The 14467-nt window shown below is 41.6% G+C and overlaps 1 protein-coding gene across 3 annotated transcripts in view; it reads left to right on the top strand.

Annotated features, from left to right (window-relative positions):
- Positions 1-14467, top strand: part of TIAM2 (T-cell lymphoma invasion and metastasis 2) — a 356145-nt gene that overhangs the window by 201993 nt on the left and 139685 nt on the right. For all 3 annotated transcript variants that reach the window (XM_019526803.1, XM_019526801.1, XM_019526802.1), the window contains 2 exons: positions 3990-4162; positions 5827-6051. In XM_019526803.1, the coding sequence (XP_019382348.1) occupies positions 3990-4162; positions 5827-6051 (398 nt within the window). The remainder of the gene's footprint in view (positions 1-3989; positions 4163-5826; positions 6052-14467) is intronic.

Here is a 14467-nt window from a genome sequence, read left to right as displayed (position 1 = left end):
CGGGCAGTCGCGGATCGATGGTCACCATCCCCCACCCCCCCGCCGCTGACACCGTGGCCAACATCTGTGGGCAGTCCCTGCTTACCACCGATGCTGCCACCTGACAAATGGTGCTTTCCCCCTCCCCCCATCTCAGGAGCCACCAGTCATTCATGGGCAAATCCTTCAGCCTCATTCTCCATCTGTACTTGTGAATACTTTTCCTTAGTGTTACAGGTATCTTTACAATACAGGAACTTTTTTTTCTTTGTTAGCTTTTAATAAATACATGTTCCTTTACCTCCTTGCTAATGCATCCGTACCATCCTGTAAAGAGTTCTGTAGCCAAAGTAAACTTACCTTTTGTGGATATCAAAGCATAATTCTTTTTAAATACTATTAACTAAATCAGAATTAGACACTTCTTAAAGGTTTTGAGTAAATCTCAGTTTAATTTGTTCTTGAAATTTAAATAGCCAAGATATTTTTAAATACTACCTAAAAATAGTCACCTCTGTGAATAGAGAGCAGCATGTTTCTTTACATCTGTTGAGATGTGTTTAATTTTAAATACACAGAGGGTTCACAACCATCTGGTTACCTGCCAGACTTAAATTCATCAATGTCCTGAGGCCTTCACTATACTTAGAGGGCCATCAAGATCCAAGATCGAATAGTAAATCTATAGAAAGAGGACCTTTCCTTCCCATCTGTCTTCTCTAATTAATTTATTTTAACAAGGGAAATTGCTCTCCCACCAATTCCCCTTCAATTCGAGCTTTTGATCAAAACAGGAAGACTATAATCGGCCCCAGCGGGGCAGTCAGAAATGCAGTGAATATGTGGACCCAGCTACTTACAATGCTCACAAATCTCTTATAACCTGGTTCAAATAAAAATGTTCACATACATACCTAGCACCTGCAAAAAAAAAAAAAAATTATTGTGGTAGTTCCTTCAACATTTAACGTGTTTGAAAAATAGCTGTACATTGCTCATAACTTAAGGGTCAAAATATATATTTAAACAAACGTAATTTGCACGAACAGTAAATTCAGAGAAATCCAAAGTGGTTTGTTTTTAACAGCTGGTATAAACCAGTGGATAGAGTGGGCTAAACTGGAGAGCAGAATCCAGACTGGGGTGGCAAAATGGTGGATTTGGCTGGCAGCCAGACTCCGTTTTCCAGCAGCCCCTGTCTGTGCTGCTCCAGACTAGTCTAAATGGAGACCCCCACCCCCAGAGCAAGGGAGCAGTGACAGTGCAGGGGTGCAGAACCCAGCCCCGTGCTGTCATGACCCTGCTGCTCCTGGGGTCTCTACGGACACCAGCTGGGAGTGGCGCAGGCGGGGCACATGGCTGGACAGGGAGCTGCTCTGGGGCCAGGGCCAGGTCCAGGTCTGGGATCCTGTGGAGATGAATGTGCAGGGATGGAGCCAGGGCAAAGCTGTGATCCACTCCCTGCATGCCCGTCTATAAAACCAGTGCTCGTCGCAGGGGCATGTGGGGAGTGGATAGTGGCTCCAGCTTTCCTCTGGCTCCAGCCCCCTACAATATTCCAGTCTCCCTGGCCCACCTCCCCTTCTTGCTCCTGGCCGTAGCCCCCATCCCAGCCTCCCGGACATGTGCCCTGTCCATGTGGGTCCAGTCCCTGCTGGTGAGTTTGGCATGGATTGGCCAGGGTGCCTGGGCAGCCAGGTTGGATATGGTGGTGGCAGCTAGAAGGAGGTGCTGCCACAGGGGCTGCTGGGAAATGGAGTCCACCATAGGCCCAATTTGGCCCATGGGCCAAACTTTGCCCAACCCTGATCCAGACAGACCCAGCCTGTACTTGGTGCATGGGATTGTTCCATCCTAAATACAGGACTTCGCACTTGTCCTTGTTGAACCTTATGAGATTAATTTTGGCTCAATCGTCCAATTTCTCTATGTCGCTCTGAATCTTAGCCCTACTCTCTGGCATATCTACTACTCCCCCCAGCTTGGTGTAATCTGCAGACTTGGTAAGGGTGCACTCCATCTTATCTTCCAGCTTGTTGATGAAGACATTGAACAAAACCATCCCCAAGACCGAACTCTGGGGCACTCCTCTTGATACTGGCTGCAAGCCATTGATGACTTCCCTCTGAGCCCAATGCTTCAACCATTTTTTGTTTTTATCCATGTTACACAGTCCATTCACCCAGCCTGTACTTCCTTAGCTTGCCCGTGAGAATGTTGTGGGACTCTGTATCAAAAGCCTTGCTAAAATCAAGATATACCACATCCACTGGTCTCCCCACATCCACAGAGGCAGTCATAGAAGGCAGTCAGGTTGGTCAGGCATGACTTGCCGTTGGTGAATCCATGCTGACTGTTCCTAATTACCTTTTTCTCTTCCAAGTGCTTCACGATGGATTCCTTGAGGATCTACTCCATGACTTTCCTAGGGACTGAAGTGAGGCTGACTGGTCTGTAGTTCCCTGAATCCTCTTTTTCCCTTTCTTAAATATGGGCACTGCTTGCGCTTTTCCAGTCATCTGGGACCTCTCCTGATCACCATGAAGGTTGCAAAGATGATGGCCAGTGGCTCTGCAGTCATATCAGCCAACTCCCTCAGCACCCTTAAGTGCATCCCATTCAGTCCCATGGACTTGTACAGGTCTAGCTTTTCTAAATAGTCCCTAACCTGTTCTTTTGAACTGTCACCTCTTCCTCAAACTGGAGAAGGAGGTGAGTGTTGTATGTTTACCTCCTTCTCAAACTGTGCTGCCAGGTGCAGTAATCTGGAAGCTGACCTTGCCTGTGAAGACTGAGGCAGAAAAGGCATTGAGCACTTCAGCCTTTTCTGCATCTTCTCTCGCTAGGTTGCCTCCCCATTCAGTAAGAGACCCACACTTTCCCTGGTTCTCTTCTTGCTACCGACATACCCTTCTTGTTACCCTTCATGTTGCTTGCTAGCTGCAATTCCAGTTGCGCTTTGGCCTTCCTGACTTCATCCCTACATGCCTGATCAATATTATTATACTCCTCCCTAGTTACTTGTTCAAGTTTCCACTTCTAATAAGCTTCCTTTTTGTGATTTAGTTTACTGAAGACTTTCCTGTTAAGCCAAGGTGGTGTTCTGCCATACTTGTCTTCCTGCTCATCAGGATGGCTTGTTTCTTGTACTCTTGAGTGCCCTGAGTGAGTCAAAGTCTGCTTTTCTGAAGTCCAGGATCTTTACTCTGCTGCTCTCCATCTTTCCTTTCCTCAGGATCCTGAACTCTCTCATCTCGTGATTACTGCTGCCCAAGTTGCCATCCACTACTACATTCCACATGAATTCTTCCTTGTTTGTGAGCTGCAGGTCAAGAAGAGCATGGCCCCTAGTTGGTCGCTCCAGCAGTTGCACCAGGAATTTTGTCCCCAGCACTCTCTAAAAACTTTCTGGATTGTCTGCACATCGCTGTATTGCTCTCCCAGTGTATATATACAGTGCGCGTGCGCACACACACCCACCCACCCCCATTTCCCTTTGTAACATCCAAGTTACTTGGATAGTGATTAATGTCTTAGTATGAAACTGGCAGATAGAAACACAGGAACCAAACTGAGTTTGAGCCTGCATTATTTGAAGACTAGAACTAGTGAATTTCTCCTAACCCTTTTAGCAAGCATTGACATTTGAAAGAATTCATTCTGTAAATTATAAGGAAATACAGCCACTTCTTCTGCTGTGCAGGAATTAATCCTTTCTATATATACTATTTTGGCATCCTGAGTTGACTGAACTACCTTTTTGTCCAAGATAGCTTATTTCAGAAAATATTTTCTCCTGTTGGATACCAGTTTTTATTTCCTGTCTGTATAGTTAGAATTACCTTTGCAAATGGCCATTTCTCACAAACTCAGATTGGGGGACAGCTGTAATATTCACTATCATTAATGTGCATCCCTGGTCTTAACTCTTCATTCATAGGTAGTTAGTTGAAGATAACTCCTGGGTCTAGGAACTCACTTTTTTCCCTTCTTTTTCCTTCATCCTCAAGGTTGTACCCTGTTGTTTTATGAGACATATGGGAAGAATTCCATGGAGCAGAGCAGTGCACCTAGATATGCCCTATTTGTGGAGGACAGCATAGTGCAGTCTGTCCCTGAACACCCCAAGAAGGAAAATGTGTTCTGCCTCAGCAATTCTTTTGGAGATGTATATCTATTTCAGGTAACCATCATCAGCATTTTATATGATATATGTATATGTGTGGGAGGGGTGGGGGGTGAGAGAGAGAGAATGAGTGTGTAGTCTTAATAGGTTACATATTTGCCTTTTTTGTATACAAGCCAAACTGTAAAGTTGGTGTCTTCGTTCTTATTCAGTCTTTCCTTAAGCAGAACTTGATGTGACTGGGATTTATTTGCTTCAGGAAGTAAAAAACCATGGGCCATATAATCAAAATGTGGGTTATAGTAATAGTAATAACAACTATAATTATAATGTAGTTGTGAGCTGACAAACTTTTTGTTTCTGCTTTTTTGCTGGTATAAAGCTATTAAAATCTTAATGGTGAGGAGACAGTTAAAGTGGTAGTAGAGGTGGGAACAGGGAGGTAACACAAGGTGGGGGAAAAGATTATCAGTTAGTTGAGAAGCAGAAATTATGAGAATTAGAAGGCAGGAAGCAGGGTAGATTTTATGCCTTATAGACTGACTAAATCAGAGATGCACAGCATAAGCTTTCATAAGCAGTGGGCTTACTTCATCAGATGCTATCAGAATTAGAAGGTTAGGTCAAATAATAACACGAGCATAAAGAAAAGAAGGCACGAGTACAAAAATGGCCAGGTGAAAGACAAAAGAAGATGAGAAGTCTCTCTGTCTGGGCCTGACATGAAAGAGAGTCTCAGGCACGAAGTCAGAACATTTTACTCCAGTTCTCTTACTGTTGTCATGATTTCAGCACTCTTCCAAGTCTGCCATTAGCCTATTTATGTTCAGGATACTGTACCAATTAACTCAGGCAGTCACAGCTACAGAAATAATAAAGGAGCTGGAATGGATGGGATTTGAAAAACCAGGTGGTCACCAGTTCTTTAAGCCATTACAGTTCCAGGTTTGTAAGTCATTAAAAGCCTATAGGGAGTTGCCAGGATTCTTAGTCTGTGCACACCTACTGGGATTCCATAGCTCTATGCTGGTGGGCCCAACCATGAATCCATTGACCTCAAAAGGGGGAGGTGGGATTGTGTGAGAGCAAGATATTGAGGTTTGGACCCCATAAATATAGTTAAAATATTTGCAAGCTTATTTTCTTTGTAGTTTTATTGGAAAAGTGAATAAACTTTGGTTCTTACTGGAACCATTTGCTTAAAAATGCATTGATGCACAGCTGCGGTTTTAAAATGATGTTGGCAGATACTTTATGCAAATGTGTCCTCCCAAGGCACTCTATGCTCCATCCATTTAATTTATGCTTATTTAAATATGTAACCTCATATCCTCAGACCTCACTTTTCTGACAGTATCCCTGAGGCCAGTTAAGTCCGGAGTTGTCTTAGCTTGTGAATTTTAATACTTGGCGTGGGGACGGAGAGGAGAGGGGTTCAGTAGTACAGGTCTCCGCACCTCCACAGCTCTCTTGGGCTCTATTTGTTAATTCCTTGCAACTCCAATACCCCGCAGGGCTCAGAAGCATAAGTGTGGAGGCAAGAGCCAGGATGCAGTAGAGAAAAGGCTAACAGCAGCCTGCTCAAGTTATGTTTGTGCAGTTCTAAATGGAAACTCTTGGACATCAAATACCTGTCAAGCACTTTCATATCATCCAAGCCCTGTTTCAATTTGTCTGTTTATTTTTTTTAAATAATGTTTCATGCTTGATTTGTATTGTAGGCAACAAGCCAGACTGATCTGGAAAACTGGGTTACAGCAATACACTCAGCTTGTGCTTCCCTCTTTGCAAAAAAGCTTGGGAAAGAGGACACTGTCAGGTTGCTGAAAAATCAGACAAAGAGCCTCATCCAGAAGATTGACATGGATGGCAAGATGAAAAAGATGGCAGAGTTACAGCTCTCAATTGTCAGTGATCCAAAGAACAGGAAAGCCATAGAGAATCAGGTACTACCGATTTCTACTGGTTTGTTTGGTTACATGCAGCAATTTATCATTACAGAAATTCTCCTGCTCTAGGCTCAGATTTTAATGCTTTCTAGACTTATTCTTAAGTGTTCCCTTGGATTTAAACGTCAAAACTTGGAAATTGCAAGCAGCCGTAAAATGCCATAAAAAGACTTAGCCAGTGGTTTAAAAAGTAACAGCTCTAGGCAGTTTTGCCTAAGCACCATTAGTAGTTAAATTTCTACATGTGGATATGCAACATATTGGAAAAGTAAGACTAGATCTATTTTATCCTTTGTGGATAACTTATTAGCAGGGTATTCCTGTCTTATTCTGTTGCTCAGAATTCATTATGCTCATATAAAAACTTACTTTTGAACATTAACAAACAAACAAAAAACCCCAAGACAGTTACAATATCTGAATTTTTAATGCAGGCCAAATCTAGCAGTCTCATTATTTAGCCACAGATAAGTGGTAAAAGTTAAGAACCTGAAGCCAATGTTCAGTACCTCTTGGGAAATGAGGAAGAAGTGCAGAATTTATTCCTGACTACACTAGAAATAAAAATGAAATGTTGTGTAACAGTATCACTGTCTGTGCATATATTTGCTCTGGCAAAAGTTTCTCTGTTACCTTTCCTCTTTATTTGTAAAAACACGTGGAAGCAGGTACAGACTGGGGATAAATTGCTTATTTAATGGTTTTGCCCCATTGTGCAGAAGTGTGTACTGTCTTGCTATTATAACTTGCAGTGTGAAGAAAGGTACTGGCTAATCATAACTTTTGACAAGTTTTCTTTGTAATCCAAAACAGTATAGATAGTGAAAAGAGCACGTAATCCAATTAACAGATTTTGATAGTGTAAAGTCTATTTCTTTTTTCTGTTAGGAATTTTTTTGATTAATCATGTTCCTGATATATAGGCCATTTTGCTAACCACATTATAACTATTGGATAGCGCTTTACACTAGCAGTAACTTCATTTAGGAGAAGCCTTAACAACATATGCCAGTACCAAATAGTCTTCATTTCCTTCCCATAGGATGCTATTTTAGCTAAGCTCCAGCTCCTTTCTGCCCATCCAACACAATGGCCAGCCCCTGCGGGGGGGGGAGGGGAGCAGCCAGAGCTCTGTGCACTGGGCAGAAGCCGCTGGGTTAAAGCTTCCACCTGCCCATCCAGAGCTGCACGGTGGCACCTGGAGGTGAGGGAGGCAGAAGAGCCCTGCTGCCCTGGCCACCACGCAGTCTGTGGTGTTGCTGCAGCCAGTGGGTGCTGCACAGGATGGGTGTGGTGGGGGCTGCAAGCCCCTGTGGCAGGTGGCTTCCAGGCTCCAGACCCGCCAGCGCCTCCGAGCTGGCCTGGGGAGACCACTGCTTGGCCAGCCACTGCCTGTGCCCTACAGCCCTAGCCAAGGGCCCAGCCCTCGTAGGGTCCCTGCAGGCCGGGGCCACAGTTTAAACCTCTCCGCAATTAAAGTTAATGGCAAGCCAGGGCCTGGCCACACCTCCAAGTCAGCTTCCCTCCAGCCTTGCGGCTGCTGAGGAAGGGAAGGGAGGGCTCACTCTAGCGCCCCCCCTGCTTCTAGCCTGAGTCATGCAGGCATGTGGTGCATTTCCAGTATTAAAGGTGAATGTTTGTTCACTTGCAAATCAGTTCAATCTACACAGGTTAGACTAACCTGCAAAGATTGAATCAATTCAGGCTCCGGTTTTTGAATGTCTGTATGTAGCCCAGTACACAGAAGATGTTTGGTTTAGAATTTAGCCACGAATCGAGACCTCCTAGTTTTGCTAAAAGTGATCATTAATGATAACAGAGGGTCAGGACCTTTATTTATATCTTCCTTATTTGGTTACAGTATGACATCCTAAACTTAATCCTAAGAGCTACGAGAACCTCAAAACATCAAAGGTCACACCCTGACCTCCCAGCAGCCTGCCTTGACCACATTTTCATGAGTTGGTTGTAAAATTGCCTGAGCTCTGTCTATACTAGTAGCTTTAAGCTGGTGCAACTGCATTGAAGAATGTTGCTGTGAAATGGTGGGGGGTGGGTGGATATGTGCATTTGCGCGCACACACATTCTTAGAGCCCTTTCAAAGGGGGATTGTTTCAAAAGGGCAGCTGCTAGTACATTCTCATTGTTGTGTGAACACTTTGAAAAGAATTCAAATGCAGTAAACCCGCTCCAACTTTATCCTGGGTGAAGAAATGTTAAAATTGGAGTGCATTTACTGCATTTGAATCCTTCTCACTTGTTCAGACATAACAATTAAAATGTACCAGCAGTTGTCCTTTTGAGATGTTCACCTTTTGAAAGGTCTTCAAGCATTCTGTGTCCATCACGCTCCGCATCTACCCTTGTACTTCCTCTTTCCAAGCCACGGTTAGGCAAATGTGCAGGGCAGAAACTTGTACTGCCAATTCCCATGCTATAAGTATTTTCTCAGTTAAATTATGTAGTCAGTGTAGTGTTTCCACAATTAAAGTTGCAAAGACATTACTGGGACAGTAATACAAATCCATGTTCAACATAGCAAATTGCTTCCTGTATTTGAGCCTTTTCTCCCTGCCAGGATTTCTTAAGTACCCACTAATTCATTTTTTTGGGCTGCTAATGTGACTTCAAGAGTAAGAGCCAAAGTTTACTTGCTCCTGGCCAGCAAACATAATTGTTTCTTTGACATATGTAGTTATAACATCTCTTTGTGAACGCGATGCTTGTAACATTAATAGATCTTATTATACTTGTTTGAAACAATAGAGAGCAAACACTTGTGCTAGGTTGCCCATGAAGTGCCAGCAGCACAATTCAGTCTTGAGCTGTTACTGTCTTTGTGTTGTACTCTTGAGCAGAGATTACAGTGTGCTGTGATTTTTCTGCTGAGGTATTCATTAAATGGTAGGTAGGTAGAGACCTGCCATTTCACTTATCCTGATGCCAAAACCCACTGAATTGAGTAGGGAAGGGAGGAGTGGAGAAGCAGGAAGCTACAACCTACCTTGGATTTCAGTGGCTTTTGGGACTCCTGAGATCTACTGATTCCCAGAGGGGAAAAGTCTAGCTTTATATCCCATAATACCCTGATAAAGTCAACACAGATGCATAGTTCTTTAATTAGTTTACCCATCCATTTAAACAAGCTTTAAATGGAACAGGCTTTAACAGTTTACTGTGACTCATTTATATAGTAGTCAAGAAAGCCTTTTGATTTCTCCTAATTAGATTGTTCGAGGATTGAATAACCATCATTTTTTTCCATTTTGGGTCACTGGAAAAACGGGCTTTATTCTACTGGAATTAAAATCCACCAGTGCTTTATCCCTGTTAATCTTCTTTCTAAGAATTTCTCAAAACACTGAAGGAGGTCAAGTGAAGAGAGGCAATAAGCAAGATGGTTCATTTACAAACAGCGCACAGTTTGCACACAGTGAAATTATAATGAGCCTTTCCTCTGGATTTGTTCTCTACAAGATATCTTAGTGCAACTGCCTAAATGTTTTTTGGCAGTGTCAGTTGGGAGGAGAGGCAATTCAATAGATAACTAGGCTGTCTAATCTTTTAATTCAGCAGTCCCAGCAATGGGTCTTTAAAAAATGCAATGTATCATTAACAAATGTACAGTTTTGGCAGAACGTTATTTCTCCAGCTATTACACAGTGTACTGCTGTTTGCTTTTGTGCAGTTTGATGAATAATAGGGCATCAAATATTGGGATGACTTAGTTTTTTTGTTTAAATTTGAAGCATTGAGATTTGGTCTCAGGAATTGAATCAACAAAAGTAGGAATCATGTGAATAAATCCCTCTGCCTCCCAAAGAAAATGTTCCCATGGGCCATATAAACAGCTTATCTAGACAGTACTTTAGTTTATGAATATGCTTCTTAATTTCTTCTTTAAACTTCTTGGGTGAAACTGTAACTTTTGAAATCCATGGGAATTTCACCCTATATGATTAGATTTAGTTCCCAGTCCTGCGCTTCATGATGATTCCTGAGATTTTCTAATCTACGAGGAAACTTCAAGTACTATAGAAACCTACAGTATCCCCCCAACTCTCCCAACCTCCCAAAAAAGCATGTGTGTGTGTTTTTATCTGTTGTGTTCCAAAGCAAGGTACTGAAGCCATCTGCTTTGCTTGAGAGCTTAATCCCGTAGGGTTCTGCAGGCAGTGAAAGATGCACGATTCCCTACAGGATGTGGTGTTTGTGTATCATCCACTGCTCTTGGAAGGCAGCTGCATTTAGGGAAGCTGCACATACGCATTACTAATATTGATTCATACTGAAGTGTTTGGGCACGTAGGAGTCAGCTTTTCATTTTAGTTGAGTTCCATTGCTACTTTGCATTAAAATGATTGCCAAACAACTTTTTTGTGTTTTATAAAAGATGGGATTTGGCAAAGAATTCTTAAGTCAGATAGAGTTGTTATATACAAATTCCACTTAGTGTTGTGACCAATAATACGGTATCTGATCCATTTCTCTTGCAAAGGGGGACTTGACAAGGTTGTCCCTTTCCCCTCTTGTATTTGATTTGACATTGGAGCCAATGGCTGTAGCTGTAAGGAGTAAGGATGATATAAAAGGCATTAGGCTAAGAGAGAGTCCAAGACCCCGTTCTGTGTAGACAATACACTAATATTTCTGTCACTGCCTGAGAGATCAGTTTTATTAATTGAACTAAATTTGAGTTACTTATATTGAACTATTATATTGCAAAGGATATGTTTAGAAAATGGCAGCTTCAATGGCAATCAGGACACACAATTTATTTGGGTATTAAGATATTTAAGAATATTATATTATTGCCCCAAAGCTTTCAGAAGATCCTTGATATTATTTTAGAGGATCTTAAGCAGGGCAGTTTAGCAATATCTTTGGGGAGGGAATGTGTTAATATTTTGAAAATAAATGTATTACCTTGCCTAATTTGTCTGCTACATAACCTGCCAGTTGTAATCCCCAACTAAATGTTTAGCAGGTTTTTGTGGTGAGCAGATAAAAAGGCACAGCTTCCTTTAAAAAAGATGCAATTACCAATTGAAATGCTTGGCACTCATCTTCCAAACCTCTGACAATGTCACAGTGCCGCCTTAGTAAGAAAGGCTATATGCTAGATGACTGTTATGACTGATAATTCTCCTGTAGGGGTGGAAATTGAAAAGGAATGCATGTTTCCCCTTCCATTATCAACTGTTTTAGGCTCAATATATCTCTCTCGTTCTAATTCTCTAATCCCTACCATTTTTGCAACCTGACAAGTTTGTAAAAATTTGGGAAACTTTCTGGTTTCTTTCTTGAATACATTTTAAAGCCTTTATTTGGGACAATCCCTTTTTTGACGTATGGATCTCAAAATGATGTTGACAGGGTGTGTATATTATACATAAATGCAGAACAGTTTCTACTGGGATGTTGTATTAAAAAAAATCCTTCTCTGAAATGTGTGACACATTCAACCTTCTGAAAAGAGTCAAATGACAGTTGCATAAAGTACTGGAGTATCAGTTTGGACCTGAGGCTTAGGAGTAGCAAATGTTCAAGATTATACTATTTTTTTGTATTGAAAAAAATCTGCTTCTCCCCTGTTCTGCACCATCATTCTATGACTATAATGTCACATAACAGACTTGATATGGACTAGTTAAAACTCAAGTAGAAGGAAACCTACATAGTCAGGTGACAGAATCCCAGTGGAAATCAGCAATGCAGACTATTCAAACATCTGCTGATTTTAGACTACGTCTTGTACAACAAAAGATTAATTTTTTAAAATCTTTACCAGGCTCCCTCTAAACTTAAAAATTTAATTATACTCTGCCTTTAGTACAAATTAGAGATGCAGTACATCACAGGCAATGCTTGACCATATACTTTGATTGTCCCTTACTTTCAACTTTTTGGGGGGAAATGACTTACAACCAGAGTTAATATGGTTTTCAGTACAGCACTAAAATCTCTGGCAAGTATGTGCATTCTTGGGTATATGCCCAAGAGGTCCAAATTGAAACCTTCCCAGATTGCACTCTTACAGAGGATCTAACTATTAATGTGCAGGATGATAATGCATTGGTAAAGGAGGACATTCCTGAAGGTCGAAACCTAATATGATGTCATGGCACAGTAGGCATCTATGGAGTGGGACACGTTTTGCAGGTGTAACTGCTTTGACAAGTTTGGTACAATGAAGAAAGATGTCTTAGAATGCTTTGGTAATTCTTGTTGTTATTTTTTTTTCTCCTGTATTGATTATGACAGACATATGTGTAGCTCATGCTGATATGTCTAGTTGATATGTACACTTATTATTTTTTGGTGCATTTTAAAAATAAAATATTGCCAAACACTAAAAATTCAGTCAAAGGAATTTTAAATGAAAAATGATAGTCATTTTTCCATTCAAAGGAAGCTCTACCATAGTTGCTCCCTTGACTTCCTCCAAAAGAAAGATTTTAATAATTCATTAGAACAAGGCCAGTTGGAAGAAGCTGCCTGCTTGCAATCAGAGTACCCCTCTATGTCAGGGATTACCTGTATTAGCAGTTGTAATGTTCTGGGACCCATATAAAATACCCAATCCAGAGAAAGTGGCTGTCTTGCAGAGAAAGGTGCAAGTCTTCACATGGCTTTTACAAACATAGGACCCACGAAGGATCTGTTGCACCTGCAGACATAGCAACCTGTCCCAGTACTGTTGAAACTAGAGTGAGGGTGCATTGGCTTGCTTTTGTTTCCTTCCTAATCTGGCACCAGTAGCTGTGCAATCACAAACAGTGTCTGGGTGGCAGGGATTTTCAAATGGGTCCACCTTAGCAAAATTCTGCTGCAGTTGCAATCAGTAGTAAAAAATCCCATTGACTGAAAGGGGAACAGAGTTAGGACTCCACAGAGGGCTTTTGAAAAATCCCATAATATACCCCTGTTGGAACCAGTTTCATTAGTAGAATTATTGTTGTTTTGGAGTGGCCGGGACACTTATCCCCAAATACTATGAGTGTAGATCTTTTTCTCATGACGTTTACATTTGTGATGGGGAACCATATGTTTGTGTTTAACAAAAGTTAAAACATTGGCTCACTTAACAAGTGAATCATAGTATTTGCTCCAATCGTGGAACCCTAACTGCAGCTACTGAAGTCAATGAAGAGACTGCTTCTGCCTTCCATGCGAGTGGTATTGAGTGAATGATTAGGCAATTTCTAATTATAGCCATATCAAACAATGTTGCAAACCAAAAGTAGCCCCCCCACATCTGCTCTGCATCTGCGTGTGGAACTTCTGGTAGCATGAACGGAAGGTCCACCACAGACTGAGAACAATGTATACTCCATTGGTTTTATTATTATTATTATTTGTAATTCTTCTATCACATGCATCTTTTATATATTTTAAGCAAGCATAGTATGGGACAGTTCTGAATAATACCAGCTTGTAAACATTCTGGGTTTCTTTTTACAGTTTCTACAGTAACAGTTGAATCCTGGTTTCCAAATAGTTTTGAGGTAGTTGTCATGCTTCACATTTGCTGTGCACATTATGCTTAACTCACTTATCAGATGTGAGGCAGTTATTCTTTATTTGCTAACACTGAAATGAAAAACATTAATGAGAAAAACAGACACATGCTTGGAATAATTTTCATCGGAGTCTTTCTACATTTTTGTCCAACCAAAATACCTTTTTTTTTCTGTTGCCATAAAAGCCAAAGAGGAAGATCAGTAAGGCTCATCACCTCTTCTCAACAAAACGTTTGTAAAATGTACAAGTGTTGCTTTTTTTCCCTGAGATCTTCTGTCATTGTTGTCTAGGTGGCAACTGCTTCACATATTTAGCAGTTGTCACATTAATTTTTGCTACATGTAACAAACATATATAAAATTATAATGCTAACAAGTTCAGAAATATCATTCTTTGTATTTGCCCCAAGAACTAAAATTTAAGGTTTTATTTAAATACAGTATTATCTTATAAATCCAGCATGCTTGGGACCAAGCACCTGTGAGAAATGTGAAAATTGCAGATTCTTGAAATTGGAGTGGCAGCCCATCCCAGAGCAGGGGGGTGAGGGGGTAGTGGTGGCTACCCCCAGAGCAGCAGCTGCACACAAATCAGAAGCGTGGGGTGGTGGATGGTGGCAAGGGCAGTTTGCCCATTGTGGGACAATTTATCCTGCGCTGAAGATCATTTGCAGGGGCATGCACTGTGGCAACTTTAGCTGCTGTAGGCACATGCCCCTGCATGTCTGGACACAGCCTCAGGTTAGGGACAGACGTTCGAAAAGCTGGAGCCTGAACTGGTTTAATCTTTGCAGGTTAGTTTAACCTGCATAGTGTAGGTGACTGGTTCCTCCTGAGTCAGGGGGGCACTTGCCCCCCAAGCAGCCAGTCAGCAACCGGGGGGGGGGGG

Source organism: Gavialis gangeticus, unplaced genomic scaffold (genome assembly GCF_001723915.1).
Source record: "Gavialis gangeticus isolate Ggan-Ray unplaced genomic scaffold, GavGan_comp1, whole genome shotgun sequence".
NCBI classification, from domain to species: Eukaryota; Metazoa; Chordata; order Crocodylia; family Gavialidae; genus Gavialis; species Gavialis gangeticus.
The sequence above is the reverse complement of the archived record's forward strand: the minus strand, read 5'-3'. Positions and strand labels throughout refer to the sequence as shown.